Raw genomic sequence first — 23332 nt, 5'->3', positions numbered from 1 at the left:
TGGACATCATACTTTATCATGTGTCAGCTACATGTGAGGTGGTGCTGCCTTGGCTGCTCTGAAGCCACAGGTCTAGAAACAGTAGTTGAGCTTCTCTCACCAACCACTTGTCTCGCTCCTGGTGGAGAGTATGCATTTGTGTCTGGTTTTGGCTCACAGAATGAGCTCATCTTCTCTTGCATGTGGTTGCACGTAGAAGTACTTGTCAGGCCATCAGTGTTTTATGGTTATTCAATAGCTCCTCTCTCTGTTTTTAACTGTGTTAAATCCACACCCTCCAACCTATCATTATCTTGCAATTCTGAATACTGTCTGAATGACTCTTAAGACATATTTTCTGAGTAAATTTCAAATTGAGTTGACTACTAGTCATGCTTCTGTAGTTAAAGCAAAGCATATAGGAAAAAATTTCATTTCATACTCCTTTGTAAAGTGTGATTGGATAAAATATAAACATTTGTTTGGGTCTGTATATGGGTGTATGGGTGACATGAAGGCATATGCCTGCTTTCCTGGGAAGTTCCTGGGAAGCTGAAACAGCAAGAATGCCGATCCAGGGTCAGAATAGCTGTATACTGAGACCCTGTCTCAAATAACAGCAACAAGCAATGATGCGGATGCAGAAAGCAGAGACACCTCTTGCCTGAAAAGCGGATAAAGTTGGCCTTCTACAAAGAACCTCACACTTGACTCTCACTGGGGAAGCAGTGCATTGTGAGCCACTCATAGCAAGTTTATTTTACTCTGAGAAGCGAGGCTTGATTAAAATGTATAGTGCTTCACTGAGTCTTCCGCTCTTTGTTGTTTACTCAGAGTCCCTGCTAACATTGTGCATGTGAATGAATTGACTGATGGTACAGTGACGACGGAGGGAGGCACCTTAAGTCTCCTCCAACCCATCTCTGAATCTCAGCAGTTCTTACTTGAGAGATCTATCTTTTCAAAATTTAAACTTTCCCGTGTCATAAATTTTGGTAGTGTATTATCATTTTTGAGCTAGCATTGTTTATATAACATCTCTAGAGTACATTAGGAAATTTTAATAAAACATGAGCCATGGGCTATGTAATAAATTGAACACTTACAGTGACAATAGAGTTAAATTACCTTATTCATGAGTGTGTTTTGTTTGTCCCTTTTATAGTGTTGAGATTTTTAGAGAACCTAATGTGTCTCTCGGAATCAGCATTGTTGGTGGACAAACGGTTATAAAACGCCTAAAGAATGGAGAGGAGCTCAAGGGTATATTCATCAAACAAGTGTTAGAAGATAGTCCTGCAGGAAAAACCAATGCTCTTAAAACTGGAGATAAAATACTTGAGGTAAGTGAAGTAGACACAATGTTTTACTTGAAACATTTGAATCAGTAAAAGACTCACTTTGGCAAACCTCTTGTTTAGTATAATTGGATTGATGGAATGCCCTTGTGATACCTTAGTTTGTATACTGTGTACACACTATTTGAACTTCTCTAGCTTGTGAGGGGAGAGCCCAGCCGACTGAAGGATTTAGCATAATGCTGCGTGTAGAACAGATGGACACCTGCTTCCCCAGAACCTTCAGCAAGTTCTTGATTGTGCGCTTGTATCCATGTGTCTCATTTGCTCGGTTTTATGGGAGACTAATCTTAATGATTTACTCGTTATTTATTACTTTTACGTGTGAGTGCCAGTGCTACATGAATGTATCAGAGTTCCATTTGTCCCCAGCTTCCCACCGCCAACCATTCTCGTCTGTCACTGTGGGATTTGCTAGGGGAACCCTTGCATTCATCCTGCAATCCTGTGCTATTGTAGAGACCTCACTAGAATGGAACCTTACCAGCTCCCAGTTTAGGTCATTATATGAAAGTGGGACTATTGTGACAATGTAACTGTCCTCTTTGCCCTCCCCCCAAGTGGAAACGTTATTTTCCTTAATGCCAGTGGGGAAAAGTAGAACATTTCATATGTAGTTGTTTCTAATCCCTGGCTGTGGTCTAACTCATTAGTTTCTGGCTTTTCTCACGCACAGATGATACACGTGAACTTGAGCTAACCTGTCCACAACCTGGTGCCTTTCTAATCAGAACGCCGCCTTGTGTGTTTTAGGTGTCTGGCATAGACCTGCAGAATGCCTCCCATGCAGAAGCTGTGGAGGCCATCAAGAACGCAGGAAACCCTGTCGTGTTCGTGGTACAGAGCCTGTCATCCACCCCCAGGGTAAGGTCTACTTCCTATTTATACCACATGAGTAATCTGTTCACCTGTGTGCTAGCCTTTCTCTCCCAGGATTCCCACGTTCTCACTGTTGCTTGGTTTTACTAGTAGAAGAAATATTAACTCAATACACGTTTAGCTTTTCCCTTCAATCTCTGTTTTTTTAGGCCCAATTTTGATTTGCTGGCCTAAATTGAGTCATGACACCATACATTAGCTTAAGCACACCTGAGAATCACATTGTGTGTATTTTTTTCATATCTGTACCCCACGCCACTTTAACAACAAAAACGCCTTTTGGAAATTGTAGCCATCTCCTCAGCCACCCCTTAAGTATCATTAAGAATTGAAATTAAAATTGAACCTCATTCATCTCCAAGCACTTAGTGAATACTGCTATGTACTAGACCATCTAATTCCCCCGGAAGCAGTGTGATGTGCTGTTTTCTGTCTTCCAGGGCCCTGACTACGCATCCTTATCATGTGGCTGTAGAACAGTGCCCTTCTTTTGATACATGCACAGCTCCCTGTTAACCATATAAATTCAGTTTTCTCTGTTACATGAGCTTTGCCTGTGCTTAGCATATGCAGTAGTATTTTTTCGATATTCAGAATATAGACATTAGGAGAGGCAGCTGACATTGCTCATATGACACTTCTGCATGCCTTTTATCTCTGCCTGGTCTTGTCATGGGTGGAAGCAGACCCCGATTGTTTCGTTTCTAGATTTTGGCAAGAATCACCTACCCATGAGCCTATGATCTTGTACTCCAGCAGGTTTTTAGTGTATGTAAGACAAAAGTACAGAGCTCAGTGCTGCCGCAAAGGCTCTCACTATGCATTAAGTTATTGCTGGAACTGGAGAGAGGTTGGGAGCACTTGCAGCTGCAGAGGACCCACGTTTGGCTCCTTGCACCCATGCACGGCAGCTCACAACTGCCTGTAGCACCAGCTCCATGGGATCTGACACCCTCTTCTAGCCTCTGAGAGCCCAGACATGCGCACACACGCATACACATGGACACATAGAAATGAATGCTCTCACATAGAGACCCGTGAATAAAAATAAGTCTTTCTAAGAACTTAGTAAGTTGTTTTATGAAAGGGAAACATTTCTGAGATCTTACTAAGTCTGAATTCATTTAACATAGTAAAAATGAATAAAATTTCATCTTAAATTGCATTTAGATCAATGTGGAAAATTTTGTACTGTTTTTAATAGTCTTGATACAGGCAGTTTCTTTAACTTTCTGAAGAAAAAAAAACTTTCCTACCTACATGACAGCCATCAGGTTTTATGCCATAATTATTTCTGCTGGCCATTTGAAGAGTCTCCAAACCATAACTAGTGGTTCAGAGTCTAGCTTAGCAGTAGAGTGCCTAACATGGGTGAGACTCAGACTTCAATCTCTAGGACTAGAAAAAAAATCACTAACAATATTATATTTTCCCAAGATGTCTCATTAACACTACAAAGAGACATTTTTGGGAAGTAGTAGCCACATGCCAGAGGTGGCTGCTGCAGAGGGAGAGCCAGGAGGACAAGCCAGCTCCTGGGTGTACCTTTAGCTGAGCATGGTGGCTCAGCAACACACTGGAGGTCAGCCTGGGCTATACAGAGTTCTAGGTGGCCCTGGAGTAACAACTGAGGTCCTGTCTCAAAACACCATCATCCAAAACAAAATTAGAAAGCTGTGCTATTGGCATCAGTAAGAATTAAAATTGTTGTTATAAACCTGAACTTCAGGGGGCTGGAAAGATGGCTCTGTGGTTAAGAGAACTGGGTGTTGCATAGGACCCACGTACAATTCCTGTGTCCATACAGTGGCTCACGGCTACCTGTAACTCCTGTTCCAGGGGATCTGATGCCCTCTTACTGATATATATGTGCAGGGAAAACATTCATACAATAAAAAATAAATATAACATGTCATCCAATTCTTTCTCTCATTGGATAGTAGAAATAAATTTGTAATTTATCCTTCTCCTAACAGTGATAGTTAGATAAAAGTCTGCTAAATAACATATTTCAGCTGGAAGTTCAGAGGTCAAATATATGAGGTTTGTTGGAGGTGTTTTCTTATCCTGGAAGCTGCTTCCAGATTACCACACAGAGGCTTATATTATTTGTAAATGCCTGGCTAATAGCTCGGGCTTGTTTTTAGCCTGCTCTTCTAACCTAAATTAACCCATTTCTATTATTCTGTGTGCTACCACGTGGCTCATGGCTTGTTACCTCATTTTTGTACACATCCTACTTCCTTGGCTGCTGGCCGGTGTCTCTTCTCACTTCGCCGTTCCTCGTCCCATCATTCCCAGTTTGGCTTTCTGCCTAACTCTATCCTGTTCAGCTATTGGCTAGTCAGCTTGTTCATTACACCAATCATAGCGACATATATTGACACAGTGTGTAGAAGGGTTCCTATAGTCTAGCAATTCACTTAAGTCTCCACTGAAACTTGCTTTGTAGAATGAGATATTTAAATGACAGTGGTCTAACTTTGTAGCTTTCTTTGTTGTCATCTTAAACACAAATCTTTAATTTATTTGTTCTGATGGCATGATTTTATAATGCATATTTTCTCTACTTTACCCATTTTTACTGATTGCCTTGAATTTAACTTTTCATATATTTACTTTGAGACGAAGTCTCCAGGTTTATTAAGTCTTTACTGTCTGGAAACACAGAAAAGAAAGGCTGGAGCTTGCTCAGTACCAAGCCTGGCATGAGCAATAGCGCAGACTAGTAAATAGACAAAAGGAATGTAAAGCCCAGTGTATGGCTCCCACCTTCCTAGCACCCCCCTGTTATCCTGAACTGGGAAGATGATGAGTTTGAGGCTAGCCTAGACTACATAGCAAGGTCTAGACCAACCTGAACTGCACTGTGAGAAAAGCCACCCACACCACACTAATCAGGAAGATGGGAAGAGAGGAGAGTCCCTCCCTCCCTCCCTCCCTCCCTCCTTCCTTCCCTCCCTCCCTCCTTCCTTCCCTCCCTCCCTCCTTCCTTCCCTCCCTCCTTCTCTCCCTCCCTGGCTCTCTCTGTCTCCCTGAGATATGATCTCAGTATGATGTAGCCCTGGTTGGCCAGCAACTTGCTGTGCAGACCAGGCTGTCCTCAAACTTGAATATCTCCTCATGTCTTCGCCTTTGGAGTGCTGAATTAATGGCATCCATCACCTTTCTCTTTCTTTTGAGACACTATGTCTCCCAAGGTGGCCTTGAGCTCACTGTGTAGCCCAGGCTTGGGATCCCCCTGCCTCAGCCTCAAAGGTGCTAGGATTATGGGTGTGCACCATCACAACAATTTAGAAAAAGACACTTGAGCTTGCTCATCTTTCTTCTTCCCTTTCTGTGGTGGTGGTAGGTCATCCCGAGTGTGCACAACAAAGGCAAACCATCTGCCAGGAACCAGGATCAAGAGACTCCAGAAAGAAGAGCAAAGGTAAGCCTCCCCCGCCCCAGCATCTTAGAAGTGCTTTTCTTTCTTTTTGCGTAGCTGAGCCGTGGCGAGTGCGAGTGGGGAGGAGTCCTGTGGATTTCTGCTGGGTATGAATCTGGTTCTTGACAGGAAAAAACAGGGACCAGGTGTCAGGTAGCCCATGAAGTGCAGCCAAGGACATCTGTAACTCTCCTGTTTGGTTTCGTAAGCTGGGTCGCCATTTCCAGAGCATGCTGCTCACAACTGAAAGTTTTCATTTACATATTGTTTTTTTCCTAAGAAAATTCACATCAAAATTTACCTCTACTGGGAAAAAATCATTTTCACCTGTCAGAATTAATCACCCATTTTGTTTTCCTGCATTCTAATAGAATTCATTGACCTAAAAGTTATCTTAGAGTATGGTATCAGGTAGGATGCTTCTATACTTTTTTACCCCATCAAGGAAATTGACTCATTATTTTGAAATAGGGCTTGGAGGGCAAAATAGGATTTTTAGTCCAAGCCTGTCCTGGCAGGAGTTGTGGGACAGAAGCTGTGCTTTTGGCCTGGCTCTTCAATCAGCTCTCTGTCCCTCCTCCTCTGCTCCCCAGATGCTGGTGCCTGGCAGTCAAATCTTGTGTTCTGGTGGAGCGGGGGTTTTTGATTTTTGCATGTCTCTGTTTCTAAATTCTTGTGTGGTTATGTTCATTTTTCATTCATTTCTATGTAAATATAGAATCAACTGGGCCATTTCCACAAATTAGTTTGGTGATGTTTTGGGGTTGATTTGGGACAAGACCACATTGCTCTGAAGTTGCAACCTTTTATTTGCCTAGCATATATTTCTCTCCATGAAATTATCTCCGTTCATTGATGTTCAAAATCCAGAAAAGTATAAACCCTGGATTTCTTCCTAGAAATGCTGAATTTTGCTGTTGAGACTCTAATTGCTTTCTAACTTAGTTATAATCAGACTGCTGTGTATATGATATTACTGTTTTATTATTTGTTGAGAGACTTCTCAAGTCACTTTGATCATGTGAATCTTGATTTGCATTTGCGGGGTGTGTGTGTGTGTGTGTGTGTGTGTGTGTGTGTGTGTGTGTTTTGCTTGCTGGATCTCTTTCTGAGAGAGTCTTATGTAGTCTAGGCTGTCTTTGAACTCACTATCTAGGTCAGAGAGGCCTTGGTCCTCTGCTTCCGTCTCCCAATGCTGAAATAACAGGTATGTCCAGAACATGTGTCTTTGAATCTGGATTCTCATGTGAAAACGTTTTCTGGGGTTAAGAAGATGTGGAGCTACTGCAGGAGCTGAGTTCAGTTCCCAGCACCATGTCCCACTGCTCACAGATGCCTATAGCTCCCAGGGGAGCCCAGGCTTCTGGCCGCTAGGTCTCCTGAACTCAAGTGCATGGGCCCCCAACCCCTACACACACAGACAATTAGATTCTTTTAAAGGTTCTGAAGAAGGAATTTTAAAAAATTATCACAATACCAGTGTACTCAAAATAATATGTTCAGTTTCACTGTTTTCTGGAAACTAAAAATTAATTTTAAGTAACACTAGTTCATAAACTAATGGGAAACTTTTTGTTTTTGTTTTTTGTTTGTGGGTTGATTTTGTTTTTTTGTTTGTGGGTTGTTTTTGTTTTTGTTTTGCTTTGGGTTCAGAACTGTTACACTTTATTAAAACACATTCACAAAGAGCAGTAAGAACATTCCTCAAATGCAGAGGTTCAGTTCCTAGCTGCTCACCTAGCAATGTAGCCTTATGTTGTGTGAGACACAGAAATGCAAACCGCTTGGTCTGTTTGTCAGAGAGCTGTTCCTTTAGCACGAAATCAAAAAGGAAAATTGTAACTCCTCAGCCAGTGGACAGTAGATCCCAAAGAGCCAGCTCTGAGGGACTTATCACCCCGATAAAGGACACCCAATGGCAACAGCAGAAACCACATTCCATTCATTACTGCTGCCGCCAAATTACAGGCCCAGTGAATAACGGGTCAGACTTAACCTAGTAACAAAAGCACACACGCAGAATTGTAAATAAAGCACAGAGAAATAGGTAAAAGTGGTGGAGTTCTGTCTCTCTCAGAATTTACTGTGTGAGCCAAAATCATGTAAATGGCTTTAAACAACTGATGAATTGCATATCTGAGACATCTCTGTTTAATTAGTTCTGCTTGAACTAAGGTGGGTCTGCTTGAGTGTCTCAGTGGGACTTCCAAAACTGTCAGTATATAAGTAAAAAATAAATAAAAAAACAGTAATCATGGAACTATGCAAAATGTGCAGGTGTCAAGTATTTATTTAACTCACTAACAAGAGCAATAAGACATGGTAAGCCTGGTGCAGGGAGCAGATAATTGAGTAGTTAGGTTCAAATTTAGACATAAAATTAGTTCATGCCTTACAGGACAAGAAGGCTATAACTTTGGTGCTATCTTTTAGAAGACATTTACCTTATAAGTATGAACACCATTTGCCTATCTGCTACACAAAATCAGTACATAATGCTGTCAAGTGAGAATCATTTGCAGTAGTTAGGGTGGCACATGCTTGAAATGGAGTTCAGGCTCATCCTTGGCTCCATATAGAATTAGAGGCCAGCCTGGACTAGATTACATTGAACTATATCTCAAAAAAACAAAACAAAAAAAACAAAAACAAAAACAAAAAGAGTTGCTTGAGTCACTGTCATTTTCTGAAAGTTTGTCTTTCAGGCAACAGCATGAATAGAGGCAGTTATTTAGACATGCCTAGGGAGGTCATCATGTACATGGGACTAAACTTGAAGATGCCTTGTTCTCTGTCTTGATGATGTTTGTCATCTTCTGACCTGCTTCATCATTGGGAACTTCAGCCTTCCCCATCACTAGAGGGTCTGGTGTGTGCACACCCTTCTTTAATGTGCAGCAGGCTGGTGCATCTGGGGACTGGGCGTGGTCTGCACCTTAATCCCAGCACTTGGGGAGTTCAGCAGAGAGAGGGTGAGTTCCAGACCAGCCTGGATTAGGATGCACACTTATCTGTGTTGACAGAATATAATCAACTAAGCTGGAATTCTTAGCTCTTAATAGTACATTCAGACCCTGCCCTTGTTTGAAGGATCAGCTTTAATGTTGAATGACCTGGTCCTGAGAAAAGAAGGTTTTTTGGGGGGAGTGGTAGGGGTGGGGTGGGGAGGAGTCACTTGATGTTTCTTTTCATTTCACTCACCTTTTTTTTTCAACTTGAAAACTATAGCTGTCACATTCTCACTTGTTTCTTAATAAATGTTTCAAATCTGACTTTTCTTCATCACTCTGACATTTTAGCATTTTGTATTTTCCACACATACGATCACTGATTTTTTTTGTTATATATTGTGCTTAAGAAATGTGGGAGTGCATTCTTTTATGAATCCCAGATAGTACCTTCTCTTCTGGAGGAGTTCACTCTTGGCCTTGTTATAATGGGTCAGTGTCCACTCAACAGAGGTGTGCCTTCTTGCATTAGTGGTTTTGTCTGGCCAAGCGTAATTGAATGCACTCTGTTGAAGTCATGCAGGAAGGCAAACCCTAGGCTAGTGTTTGGGTGTTGTCAAGGCCTGAGCGTCTCAGCAGCAGCTGGCGTCTCTGCCACGTGCGGCATGTTTCCCTTTTTCTCACGCTCACGAGCTCGTCTTCATTCTGTGAAGGTAATTTAGCAATGGGATTTTGTTTCACTTTAATTATCTACGTGAGTCATAGATTGTTGTACTATGTTATTTGCTGTGTTAATTCACAGCATCTTTATTCAGAATAATTATTCATTATAACCACTTCCCTTTTAACATTAAATGTGTTTGACTATCTGCAAACTCTAGAAGAGCACTTTGCCATTTATAAAATCTGATATTTCAGCTACTTTTTAAAAAATAACCTGTAATTATTATAATGAAGAAAACCTGAATAATTGTAAAGTTGATATGTGGTGTTATTGTTACCTTTACATTTGAAAATCTGTGAGTTATTTTGTTAGTAACACAGAGGATTGAGTTTGATGGCTTAAAGAGAGTGTACATGGCTTGCGTTCTTCCGGGAGGTTCTAGAGGTGTGTTCTTCTAGGCAGGGTCGTGTTCTTCAAAGCTGTGCTTTTAAATTCCTGTTTGTTGCATTACTGTGTTTACATAAAATTACTTTCACAAAATAACAAGAACTGGAGGGAAGAATTACATTTGTTTTACAGTCCTTGTATTATGGTCGAAGTCAGCTGCAGCCAGACTATTTTCAGATCATCTTTTTTTATGTGTGCTTTTTGTCACTAAAGAAGAGCATTGTATGAAAGTTATTAATGCTTTTCTTTAATTTTGCACCTTCAGAGGCACGGAACAGCTCCACCTCCAATGAAGCTGCCTCCGCCTTACAGAGCTCCGTCTGTGGACAGTGAGGAGAGCGAGGAAGAATGTGCCCTGATCGACAGTGAGTTCCTTTGCATTATTTAGGGTAGATGCAAAATTTATTAAAATATGTTGCCATAACTATTGTGAATCACAAATATAGGACTGTAGGTCTTCAGAAATGTGCATAGCATGTGTTAAAAATAAAGTTTTTATCCATTACCTTTGAAACTCCTGTGACTTTTATTTCCTATTTGAAATTAACAAAGGATGTTTAAGAAAGCTATGTTGCACAATGCTTTAATTTTACTAGTTGGTTATGAAACAAAAATGCTAAGCCCTGAGAATTGGGGTTCTTGCCCTAACATTCTGAGTCAGGCATAGGTGCTGTCTCTTAAAAGAATGCTGACAGGCTTGTGTGAAAGCAGAGACTTGCCATGCTATTTGGAGGCAGAGACTTGCCATGTTGTATAGAGGCAGAGACTTGCCGTATCATATCATATGGAGGCCTTGGGAATTTGTTTCATGGTTATATTTTGCAATAGTTGAACGAAGTCTACATTTGGCAGAGGTTTGCTAGAGGCTCTATTTAAAGAAGTCACTTTCCTTTTCATGTACAGTATATACAGCTAAGCCTGGTTGCTGTATATGCAGTTTCTTTTATGGGATATGAAAGTAGTTTGTAAAATAAGTAGTGACAGTGCTGTGCATTCTGTAAATGGACAAAAAGCTATCGACCAGCATTTCCAACGATTAATTTTGTGTTATATCTTTCTCTAAAAATGTTCCCTACTATAATATATAAAAGTATTTTTATATATAAATTGAGAGTCTCCAAAAGGCTTTGCTCATCCTGTTGCTGTTCATGGTTATTGATCTCACTTTATTATTTTTATAAGCAGGAACAAGTAGGAATAAAATATAAAAATGTAGCTGATGGTCAAGTTGACTTTATGAAACCTTGATGTTTGCTCTGCAGAGCTCTTCGACTTAATCCATTTTTACTAGTTAGCAAAGCTTGGCTGAGTGTGATCCACTCACTGTTTAGAAAACAGTGTCAGCTGTGAAACGAGCGAACAGCTCCTTTCCCTTGATGGAGTCATCAGCCTAACAGAAGGTGGGGGACACAGTATGTAGTGGAAGATCAGCCTCATCTGGAGAGCCACTCATTCCGGGCACTGACAAGCAGCACACACTCTTGTTCTACTGCAGATAGTAAGGCAGCTGCTTAGAATGCTAATTCTGACCCATCTGCAGCTCATGTTTGCATATCAGTGGGAATGGATGCCCAACAGTACTCTGCTTCATAGGCCTGTGCTTACAGAACAGTCGAGTACTCTGGGTACCATGTGCTGGGCATCTTTCTGAGGCCTTACTTATGGCAGCAGTGTGATAGCATGTGACAGCTTTCATCATATGAGCAGAGAACCTGGAGTTCAGAAACATTAAGGAATGTGTCCGAAGTTATTCAGCTAACAAATAGTAGAAATGGGGTTCCCACTGGGGCACTGCGTAGAGCCTCACTGCTGCTTAAAATGCCTTACAGTCTAGACAAGGAACTAAGTGTGTGGGCTTCTCGCTCACAACACCTTCATGCCATAAGATTTGCAGAACATCAGCATTCTCCCTGAGACATACGCCCACATGCACAAGTCAGTGAGGACAGGAAGGACCACAGTTTACACTGAGTATTCAAAGACCTGTAATTTCTCTTAACTACAGAAACTTTTGTTTCATGGTTTCTCCAGCAAATTCATTTCCATGTGTCTAAGACTCTTCTCTCCATTTTTTTCTGTGATTTTTTTCATTCTCAGTGTTTATGCCTGACTCATGTTACACACTGTTGATTTCACTGAAAACCTCCAGAAATGCTGAATTATTCACACATCTCACCTACAGCTTAAGCCTCTGGCCTCTCACAATCCCTTTAAAACAGATTTCAGGGGTTTTATTTATTCTGTAACTCTTAATTAATTTAATATTTGACTCATCTGGCCTAAACTGAAAGTCAGGATATTGTTTATCTCAGTTTTGCGGTCCCAGGACTCATTTGTTTGCATCTTATGAAATATATTCTATAACTTTCCCAAGGTCAGTACTAGAAGTACATGGCTCAAATTCGACTCTTGTCCCACAAGGAAGTGCTGTTTTATAAGAAGGATCAGAGACATGAGATACACGTGGCTACAAAGCCCACTGACAACTTAGTGAGTTCTGGGGTTCATGTAGGAAAGGTTTGTTGGATGGATGTTATGGGTGTATTGGGAAAGTGCCTGAGAATGTTCTGTCATTAGCTAAGGAAGGAGAAAGATGACAAATAGTGATTGGCATTGAGTAAAATATAGTGGAAGTAAAAATTAAATATAAGATGAAATACAAAAGGTAGTATGAGAAAAGTCAGCACGTTGTATGAGACCATGTTAGTAGGATGGTTCAGAGACATGGTTTAGGATCCTCAAGACACAGAGTCAAGTGTGGTTCATGCGTGTAGTCTTCAGATAGTTGAAAATAACTGAAACTCTGCCCTGCAATAACTTCTTAACTGTTAGTCAGCTGTCCCTATGAGCAAATGCCTGAGAAAGCCAACTTTTAAGAGGAAGAGGTTTCTTTTCATTTAGTTTTAAAAGTTTCTGATTAGGTCACTTCGGAAGCCCTGTTGATCCGAGTGCATGTCTGTGTAGCTCATCAGTTAGGAGCATTTGACTCAAGAGCTGTTCAAATCATAGAGAGTAGAAGAGAGGGGAGGCCAGGGTGAGGAAATGAGACACATGAAGGGTATGGAGTAAGAAAGAGGGGAGCTTGGGTCTCTATAGCCTTTATGAGCATACCCTGACTTAAGCTCCCACCGATTATAGAGAGCCTCCAAAGGTCCATAGACTGACTGCCATGCCTTTAACAAATAGGACCTTTGTTTTTTAGAATTATTTATTTAATTTTATGTTTTTGAATATATGTATGCACCACAGCATATATGTGCCTGGTATCCACAAATTTCAGAAAAGGGTCTCCTAAAAAATGGAGGTATAGATGTTAATGAGCCAGCATATGGGAACTGGATTCTGAAAATGATACTCTGAAAAAGCAACAAACTCTCTTAACCACTGTCCTAACAAGTAGGATTTTGAGGTACATGCAATGTCTAAACCTTGACAACCAGTGCATATGCATGTGTAGAAATTTGCATGTATATTTGAGACAAAAATTGTATAAATACTACTTTACAATGTGATGGATTTTGTTCTATTTCTATACCTTTTTTTGTTTTGTTTATAAGTGCTGGTTGTAGTTGAATTTATTTAATGACCTACATTATGAGAAATACTAATCTAGACTTACAACTTTCAAATTTCAGAGTTCATCAGAAACTCTTAAGAAGGAGGATAGGCAAGGCATTGATTAATAGGATTAATAGTCTACCCACAGACTCGTTGTAGATGTAGGAGGACCTAAAAATTAATATCTCTACACAATTCTCTACTGACTCTACTACTTGTAACAAGATTCTTCCTCCCAGCCCAGTCCCAGAGGTGCATCAACCCCAAATAACACACAGAGACTCTATTACAATGTTGTCAGCCAATGTCTAGGGCTTCTCATTGGGTAGTTCTGTCTTAAGTATTAACCCATGGCTACTAATATATATATTTCTATAAGGACTTAATCTTTCTGAGGATGCCACCCTGATGTGTCCTCCCTTCCTGGGATCACATGGCAACTCCCTACTCAACTACATTTCCCAGAATCGTCCTTGACTCCTAGTCCCACCTATCTTGCTTCCCTATTGGCCAACAGTGTTTTATTTATCAACCAATAACACAAACATATACATAGAAGGACTTCCCCCATCAAATTCTGACCCAAGAACTTCCTTCTGAAAACTATTGATGGAGACACTAGGGTCATGGGAGCTCATGAATTTGCATAAGAATAATGTGAGGACTAAAGAGATAACTGAGCAGTTACATGTGCACTCTGCTCCAGCAGCGGGCCGGAGTTTGGTTTCCAGCACCCATGCTAGACAGCTCATAGCCACCTGTACCTGCAGCTCCTGGGGATTCAATGCTTCTCCTATCTGTGAGCACCTGCACTCAAATGTATATACCTCCCCACACGTAATTAAAAATTAATCTTAAAAATAATGATGTGCAGATAGTACCTGCCTGCTGACCCAGCAAGACAGTTTCCAAAAAACTTCCATGAGCTTCCCTCTGCTCTTTGTCATGGTGTCTTTGTCACAGCAACAGAAAGCAAACTAAAACAGTATGGGATAGCCTTGCACACAAAACTGAAAAACCTGTTTTCTCAGGGTCTCAGGGTCACCAAGGGCGTGGGGACCTCACATATTCCACAGTGACTTCTAGATATGTTTCTGTTCTCCCTGTGTTCCTCTCAGGGTTACATCTGCCTTTGAGAAAGATGCCCTGGATTTTTCCATTAGCCCTATAAATCCTCAACCAAACGAAACGTAAAGTTCTGCCCAATGCTCACCTTTGTTTTGTATTCTGAGTTTTGTATTAAAAACTTACTGTTTCTCATATCCTCTTCCCAACTGGAAACTTGTGTTGTTTATTGTTTCCCTTCATGACAAGCAGTGTGGATGCGTTTGCATTCCCAGTCTCACACTTGGTAGAAGTGACTCTCCCTGTCTTAGCAGACTTTGTTTCCTTTGTCTAGTGGAGAGCCCTCCAGTGTCAAAGCCTCTCCTAGAAGCCTGACACCTCTTTGCTTGCTCACACCCACCCCAGCTGCTGTCTGGAAAGCCCAGCCTTGCTGCTGGTTAGCTTTACAATGGCCGTGTTGTTGAAAAGTCTTTGACATTCACTCTGCTACATTTTTGAAACCACCAAATAATAAATTTTACATGAATTTTTAAACAAGATGATGGTGAAGAAAAGGAACCAAGAGATAGGGATATGGATTAGTGGATAGAGTGCTTTCTGGGCAAGCATGAGAACCTGAGTTTGAATTCCCAGCACTAATGTGAAAAAGCTGGGCATGGCTTCATGTGCCCTATAAGTCCAGCACTTGGAGACAGATAGGCTTAGCCTGGGTGCTCACTGACCAGCCAGCTTGACTGAGGAGACAGCACGCTTCAGGTTCAGTGAGAAACCTTGTTTGAAGGGGATAAGGCAGAGGGAAATAGAAGAAGACACCCAACAGCCTCCTTTTGTCTGTTCATGCTTGCACATGTGTGTATGTACACACATTCACAAATAAGTATTTTTTTAATGAAGCAACTAGAACGCCACAAATCAACTAGTCGTGAGTTGTTTGTTATCTAGCTTTCAGGTGGAAAATAGAAGTATAATGCAGCTCCCATTCCACCCTGGTGGGAATTCTACAGCCCTTCCCTGATACATTAGTTCCTGAATAGAATATTGTCTTTGTGTTTTGTTTTTTCATCTTTTCCTCCTCTTTTTTCTGGGTTGACTATGAGCTACTATATATTTGTGTGGCTTTTCTAGTCTTTCTTTCCCACAGTCATGTGTTATTGGTAGAATATCCATCTAGCACAGTATTTCAGTTATGAAGCATAATGATAACCTTACATGGTGGCATGACTTATGCAGATTATAAAACCTAGATTATAGCTTTGAGTTTTGCTTCAATTCTTGTTGTTTTGTTGTTGTTGTTGCATTTTGCTTTGTTTTTCTAAAAGTCTTGTTATGTAGGTTATAGTGATTTTGAACTCATGAGTCCTTTGCCTCAGCTTTTTAAGTGCTGAGATTATGGGAAACAAAGTTTATTAATGAAACTGGTACTGGGAATTCAAATATTTATAAGTGTAGAAAGAAAACTAATAAAAACTCCAGTAGAACTCATATAACACACTGTGAACCTCTCATGGGTTACGTCTGCTTATTCTATCAGAGCTGTACGGCCTCTGCTGCTCTGTTTTTTAACACTTGACACATCTTTGCTAAAGTATCCCTCAAACTTTACTTATCAGCAGTACATCAGATTTCTTCAAGTGTTCTTTATGTACATATATAAAATTATGTGCATATATGTAGCACTTTGTAATATTAAAAATAGTTTTACAGGGAATTCTTGTGTTTTCATGCAGAGGATGGGGAACCTGTCCCAGAAAAACAAAGTCTGTGTTGAGTTTGGAAGAGGACAGGGATGTTTACTAACTCTGCCATCCTAGGGAAGCTGGCAGAGCATGGAGCTCAACCCCCGTACGCCTCCATAAACAGAAGACCAGAAAGAACAGTTACCACAGATGACATAGTTGTCAATCTCAAATCTTTAAATCTTAACTTATTTGGTTGTGATATGCAGAGTACATATAAATTATGCATGCATCTGTATAAACACACAAACACAGATACATTCACTTTGCCAGTATTATCCACTTAGAAAAGATTCTACATTTCCTCACTAGAGAAAAACTAGGAACTGTCGGGGTGCAGTAGTCAGGAGTTTAAAACGGTTGGGATATATAGTGACTGAGTGCTTGCCTTATACTCTGAGGCTTTGAATTTCTATAGCAGTTCATAAGAGTAAGATGAGGGGCTGGAAAGGCAGGTCAGGTTGAGAGCATGCCTGCTCTTCTAGAGGTCCTGAGTTCAATTCCTAACAACCACATGGTGGCTCACAACCATCTGTAATAGGAACTGATGTCTTCTTCTGGCATAAAGGCATACATGCAGAATGAGCACTCGTCACAAATAAGTCAAATAAGTCTTTAAAAAAGAATAACATGATTTGAATCCAAATACTAAGTGAAATATACTTTTAGTTAATATGAGAACTTGATATTCTTTTGAGTTGTGAATTAAATGCTATGCAGTTTTGGAAAATAAAGAAAATGGAGAACTCTCTCTTCCACTGGTCTGAATTGGTGGTTGACCTATTCTGTGTACAGCTTGTACCTTGCGCCACCATCTCGGCTGAGAGCTTTGTTGTAAGGTTGTCTTTGCATGGGAAGATATATATATATGCATCCCAGGTCTCCATGGGCTAGATGTGGCTAGATACCAGCCAACACCTTCCCACCCACTTTACATGTGAACATGAAAAATAGCTCCAAACATTGCCAAATGTCCATTCGTCTCAGTAGAAATAGGGGTTCAACTGTTATTGGTGGGATTTGAAGGGATAATCCTGCATGCTGAAGTGTTCTAGGGCTGGGGCTGAGCTGGCATCAGGCTTCATGGAATTTTGAGGATTGTACCAATGGGAACGCTGTAATGAACAAAAACTACTTATGTTGGAAAGAGTGTATTTGGATTTTGGTTCTAGTTGAAGAGAGTAGATAGTCATCAGGAAGCCGTGGGGCCAGAATTAATATCTTGATTGCAGACAAAAAGCCGAGATAGTGAGCTGAAAGTGGAGTGTGGCCATATACTCACAAAACCTGCCCCCAGTGACTGACTTCCTCCAGCAGAACGTTCCATGGCCTTCCCCAGACAGCACCACCAACTGGGAACCAAAACCTGAGCCTGTGGGGACACCTCTCATTTAAACCACTACAATTCTTTAAGCTTATTAAAGTCATAGACTTGTGCATTTGTAATGTACAGTTCTACTTACTACAGATGTTCAATTGTTGCAACTTAAGTTATGAATTAAATATTACGCATGCAAGGGATAGTGAAGTTGTAAGCAAGTTTCTGTTAATGGAGGAGAATTCAAGTAGCATGGGGCCTTGAAGAGGGGAACGAAAGTTGGTGTCTTCTCTAATGGGGTAAGGGGTTTCAGGGCGGTAAAGTGCACCTGGGCTTTGTCAAATTTTGTGACTGAGAATCCTGAGTCCAAGCATCATTAATTTGCCCCAGTATTTGATGAGACAAGACTAGACCCAGGTCTCACTTGTAGGCTCTGCCGCAGTGCTTGCCTCTGCTTTTTAACATGGAGCAAACACGACCAGCAAAGTTCTATCTAGAAGCCAGTAGCCTCCTGGCTATTGGTGCCACTGTGAACTCTAGTTGATCTCTGCCTTACCAATAGATGTCACTCGAGTCAACAGTTGTCACTAACAGAGCCTGTAAAGAACTTTGAGAATGCTCACTGCCAACTGACCGGCAGCATGAGGAGCTTTGAGGAGCTTCTGCCAGCTTTTGCTCAATACATCGGCTTATATGTTCTCCTTTTGATTTTTGATAATGCAAAATGCAGGGTAAATGTAAGAGTACAGGTTAAGATTAAATGTTTTAGTTTTATAGAAATGCTTTTCCTCATTTCCTGTATAGTTTATTTCCTTTTATGGACTTTTCCTCTTTATAATTAAGTGAAATAAGTAGTATTTTTATCTTTGCTATGCGATTAGAGGCTGGTAATACCGCGTTCCTCTTTTAGCTTTTTTTGAAATGTTCTCAGCTTCAGCTCAGTGAATTTAGTGAAAGTGTAAATTTAGAAAGGAAGGGCATTGTTGAATACCTTTGAGCTGCATTTAAACTGTCCGATGTGTTCCTGCCTTTTCCCCCCACTTCACTCATGGCGCAGTAACCAAAATAATTATTGCTTTATCTGCAGTTTACCAAGAGAATTTTGTGTCTATAGTTTGCGCGACATGGACATGATTGGAAGAGTTGGAGTGTAATGTAAATGGCAGAAATCCTTGCAGTTTGCCATGTGCTGTTCTGGTGTGCTGGCATGGGCAAGGTAGGGTGGGTGAAGCAGCTTCAGTTGTTTGTTTTACAGTTGCTGTAAATAAGTTTTCTTCCCAAAGCTAACTTGTACTTAAAGTGCCAGAGACAACTAATGGATCTGATTAAGGTGTTATAGTTTGGGTTGATTGCCTTGTGATAAGCCTGATTTTGTGCTGGAAGCAGTAAAGGAGATAAAGAAGAGAGAGGTTAATGACTATTCCTAACTGCGGGCAGGCTCAAATCCATAGCTCCTTTTAATTTGCATTGGAAAGATACTGTCCCCAAAGTGCTGCTTCTCAGCAGGAAAATTGGACATTAGCGTGGTATCAGTTGAAGTTGGTCACAAAATAAACAGTTGCGTTTATATTGCCTCCTGCTCTGAAATAGAGCCATCTTCTCTGTGTGAGCAGGGTGACTAGTGTCAGAGCCCACAGTATGCAGTCCCTATGTGAGCAGGGTGACTGAGTGTCACAGCCAGCAGCGTGCAGCATCTGAGGATCTGACTGGAGAACCAAGGGTTTTTTTGCAGCTCCCCGGCAGACTTCTCCAGGCAGCTTTCTTCTACTGGCAGATGTGACTGTTAGCTCGAGGGAGAGATTGAAATTAGCTTAATTGATTGTTTCTCATGCCCTTAAAAAGAATAAAATCTGAAAAAAGAAAGGAAAAGAAAAGAAAACAGACCCAAGGTCGTGAGGAGAGAGAGGACAGAGTCTGTGGAGAGAGTGGAGCTGTTCCAGCATCAGCCATTAGGAGTACAGAAGCCCTGAAGGGAGCACTCCTGCAGCATGGTCCACGGGGGGTTCCCAGGTAAGACTTCTGTTGCTGATGAGATAGATGTGCAGGTCTTGCTGGATGCAGTCAGATGCTGTTTTAATGTTGGTGCAGAGCACTGGTGTAAAGATCTCAAGTAAGCTAAAGCATCTCTTAAATGAGAGCGAGGGCGGTGGGGCATGTGCAAGGTAGATGCATGCTGGAAGCAAGCCTCACTGTACCTCTCGTGGGTACCATGGCCGGAATCATCCGTAGGATGTTTTTGAAAAGTGAGGCAGTTTATCAGACTGTCAAGACTATGCTAGTAGTTTCTGCACCAAAATCCTTAGCACTCCGGGCATGCAGTATACTTGCCTTTCAGCATCGGGAGTGAGAAGTAGATCCCCTGGACATTTATTAGCATTATTGCTGCAATCTGTGGCTTCGCTATGACGAGAAGGCAAAGGTATTTACGTTAGAATGAGGATGTTCTGCTCAATTTTAAAACTGTATAGTCAGCATTTTAGACGTAGATGAAAGCAGGGTCTCACAAAGGAAGCGGCAGCACACAAAAGGCTGTTTTTTCTAAACTGTAAGTAGTCCCTAAATACCATTTGATCATTGTGACTTGTCCTAAGTCTCCATTATTCCAGCCTGCAGCTTTGGTTCATTAGGAGTGGGGACTCAGCCTCTGTAGGCATCACCAGCAACTTCTTGTTAAATATACGTCCTGACTCTCAATAGCATGAGCTTCTGTTTGGCTTTTTAAAAATTAATGTGTTAGAACCTGAGCTTTTTATCCAGTTCAGATGTGAGATCTTTAGAACCAGTAAGGGTCTTCTTAAGTAGCTTTGTCTATGGAGTCAGTTTTACTCAGCGTCTGATGCAACGTGACTTTATTTCATTTTCGGCAGAATGAGTCAAACGAGGTTTTCTCCTGCACCAGCAGGACATATGCAGCAGTCCCAGTTTAAGCAAACAAGCCTATTCCCGGCTGTTCTCTCGACATCACTGAGCATGAACTCTGCTCTTTACTGCGGCATCACCTCTGGGTATTTTGGTGTGAAGGTGCTGTGTGACCTGTCATTTAGTCTACATATTTAATTTCCAGGAGCTCTTAAACAGATGCGTCACAGATTTCTCACAGGGACAGCAGTCTTCATCGTGTTTGTTTCTGTTCCGCAATTAGAATTGCTTTCTGGTAGCTGTCAGTACTGCTTCTCAAACTTGCACGGGCAAGTAAGCTGTGGAGATGGCCTAGAACTGCCGGATCTAGCTGTTTCTCTCTAGACTCCTTAAGCCATTGGCTCATTGTGCTTGTATTTCCGTTTCTCTTTTGTTTTTGTTCTGTTGGATTGTTTTTTTTTATCTTTTCTTTAGATCAATCCAAATTATAAATACATTTAAATCGTCTCACTACCGTGAAGATGCTAATGTCCATGCTTCAAAGGCTTGGTGAAACCCTCAGGAGTTGACATAGCATTTTTTTGGAATATAAGTGGATGCAATAATTTGGAATTTTAATGTCCTTTGCATTTAATCAAAATAATATATGAACTCGGTTTTAAAGCTGTGATTAGCTATAAGTGTGTGCTGTGGCGGAACATATGTGTTTAGTTCACCGTGCTTCAGTTTAGGATTAACTGGTCATGCTTTTTATAGTAAATATCTGTGACGTTAAAAAAAAACTCCTGTCTTTATATGCTTAACTCAAATTAGTTTTAAAGATTTGTTTATTATCTGTATATATGTGTGCCTAGATGAGTTTATGCAAACCATGTACTTGCAGGTCAGAGGACAGCAGATCTGGAGTCACAAAGTGTTGTCGGTCACTTGATGTGGATGCTAGAAACCACTCTTCTGCAAGAGTAGTAAACACTGTTCATTACTGAGCTGTCTCTTCAGCTCCTAGTTCCAAAATATAGTTATGTCTAGTGCCAGAGTGCTCATTGTTTCTGCACTCAGTTACCTTTACATGTATTTATTTGTTTTTATTTTGTATGGAGTGGACAAGCTGTTGCTGTCTTAGACTTAGGTATGGTACTGTCTAACATGATCCTGTCTAAAAATTGGAAAGTGTGTGTGAGCCAGGTAAGGTGTGCACGCTTATCATTGCAGCATTTGAGATCTGAAGGACAAAGATTCTTGTGACTCTGAGAATAAGCTGGGCTACATAGTGAGACAGAGAAACTGGGGGCAGGGGAGGTTTGGGGGGACAGAAAGGGAAGGGAGGGAGAGAGCGAACAACAGAGACAGACCAGAAAGTGTCTCTTGAGAGCCAAGAAGCACTGTAAGCAGGGCCAGTGGGAGGGAAGGAGAGAAGCTCAACAAGACGGTGCTTCTCATACTGTATTTTAAAGTTTGCAAGTTCGAGTATTTTCTGAACTAGAAATTATAGTTGTAGCTAGCCTAATGAGCTTGTATGTTAGAACGCTGAAATACAATTTCTAGTTTCATTTTATTTCTTTTTAAAAATGTTTACTATATACTAAGCTAAATACTTTGTACACTTTATTTTCTTTGTAGTTTCTAATATAGTTTTATACATTATTGGTCTTCTAGGTGAAATGTACATGATTCCATAGTCTGTGTTTTTGACATGTTTTAACTGTGCATATTTTCAAGTAATCCATTTCATGCCAAGTCAAATTGACAACTTTCCTCTCAATTAGTAATGTATTTTTTATATCTGTTCATTGGACAGATAGATAGGCAAATCAGATTACCCTACCCCTAAAACATGCTGACAGTCTAAATTCTGAAAAAAAAATGTCCGCTGCATTCTGCAGCACTCCACATGTTAATATTGAAGGCTCCCATTCAAGCAAATGAGACTGAATTGGGAAAATTACAGTAATGGAGACGTGCCATGAGCTGAGGCGTGCGCCTTACTGCTCGAGGCAGAGCGCAGCATGAGCCAGACCTCCCTCTCGGCACCAGCAGGTTTCTCTTCCTTCTCTACAAAATTAGTGCCTTCAGAGAAGCCGTGGCAGGTCTCCTGGTGTTAGCCAGATGGAAATGGGTGAGTTGGTGGCTTCATGAAATGTTTAGGTAAAATTTGGAAAAATTATACTTTGAGTGGTTCCTTATTTCTGTGTTTGTCCTGGTTAAGGTGGCTAGTATTCCTGCTTTATTCAGTAGAGTCTTGAATTGCACTTGGGCAGTTTTTATGCCTACTTCAGGTACTCATATTCTGCAGTATCTCCTGCCTCAAATCTTAACAAACATAGTACAGATGCAGGCACATCCCGGGATGGGCAGGATGTGCCAGCTTCCTGAAGCAAAGATCTTGCAGTATACAGCATTCTAGGAGAGGGTGACATCTGATGGCTAGAGGGCTAGCTTCCTAGCTTAGAGGTCACTGGGAGACTATGATGCTTCTTTGCTTCTTTTTTCTTTCTTTTTTTTTTTTTTTTAGTTTGTTTCTGGCCTGGACCTCACTATGTAACCCTCCTTCTAGGTGTGGGAATTTCAGACATGAGCAACCGGAGTTCTTGGGAAAGATGTGACGCATTTGTAGGGATAAAGAACACTGTATTCTATGTCAGTTGTAACTGCTGATCTGCGTTACAAGGGACCGCTGAAGGCTCCTCTTCATGTTCATTGTCTTGCCTCTTTGAATGGCAGGCGTTGTGCTGTATGCTTAATAACTTGATAGTTATCTAGTTCCCTGCTTTGACTGTTCTTTAATAAGTGGCATTGTGGTAGGTAGGTATTCTGGATTGCAGAGTAAGAGAACCTGTCAAACTTCCTGCGTGTGCTTCAGCCCCCTGGGGTCTGCAATATGTTTTCTTAGATTTAATTACTCCTTCCCTTGTGAACATGGTGTCTGTGATTTGCAATGCTGTGTTGAGATTAGGTGTCAAGGTTTTGCTTTTCCTTACAGTAAGAGTTTAAGTTGTTGTCTTCAGTCTCTGCATGTATGCTGTGCCTTTTTTTATTCTAAGTCAAAAGGCACAGAACTTATCAAGGAACAGATAGTTCTCCAAGTATGGCCCAC

General features: G+C 41.0%; 1 protein-coding gene across 6 annotated transcripts in view; it reads left to right on the top strand.

Annotated features, from left to right (window-relative positions):
• Patj (PATJ crumbs cell polarity complex component) overlaps nucleotides 1-23332 on the top strand; it is a 309593-nt gene that overhangs the window by 119723 nt on the left and 166538 nt on the right. For 3 of the 6 annotated variants that reach the window (XM_040757130.1, XM_040757131.1, XM_040757129.1), the window contains exons 24-27: nucleotides 1145-1322; nucleotides 2091-2201; nucleotides 5569-5646; nucleotides 9968-10067. In XM_040757130.1, the coding sequence (XP_040613064.1) occupies nucleotides 1145-1322; nucleotides 2091-2201; nucleotides 5569-5646; nucleotides 9968-10067 (467 nt within the window). The other 3 variants (XM_040757133.1, XM_040757132.1, XM_040757134.1) reach the window with 3 other exon arrangements.

This window comes from Mesocricetus auratus, unplaced genomic scaffold, assembly GCF_017639785.1.
Source record: "Mesocricetus auratus isolate SY011 unplaced genomic scaffold, BCM_Maur_2.0 Super-Scaffold_100014, whole genome shotgun sequence".
Taxonomy (NCBI): domain Eukaryota; kingdom Metazoa; phylum Chordata; class Mammalia; order Rodentia; family Cricetidae; genus Mesocricetus; species Mesocricetus auratus.
This window is presented reverse-complemented; position numbering and strand designations above follow the sequence as displayed.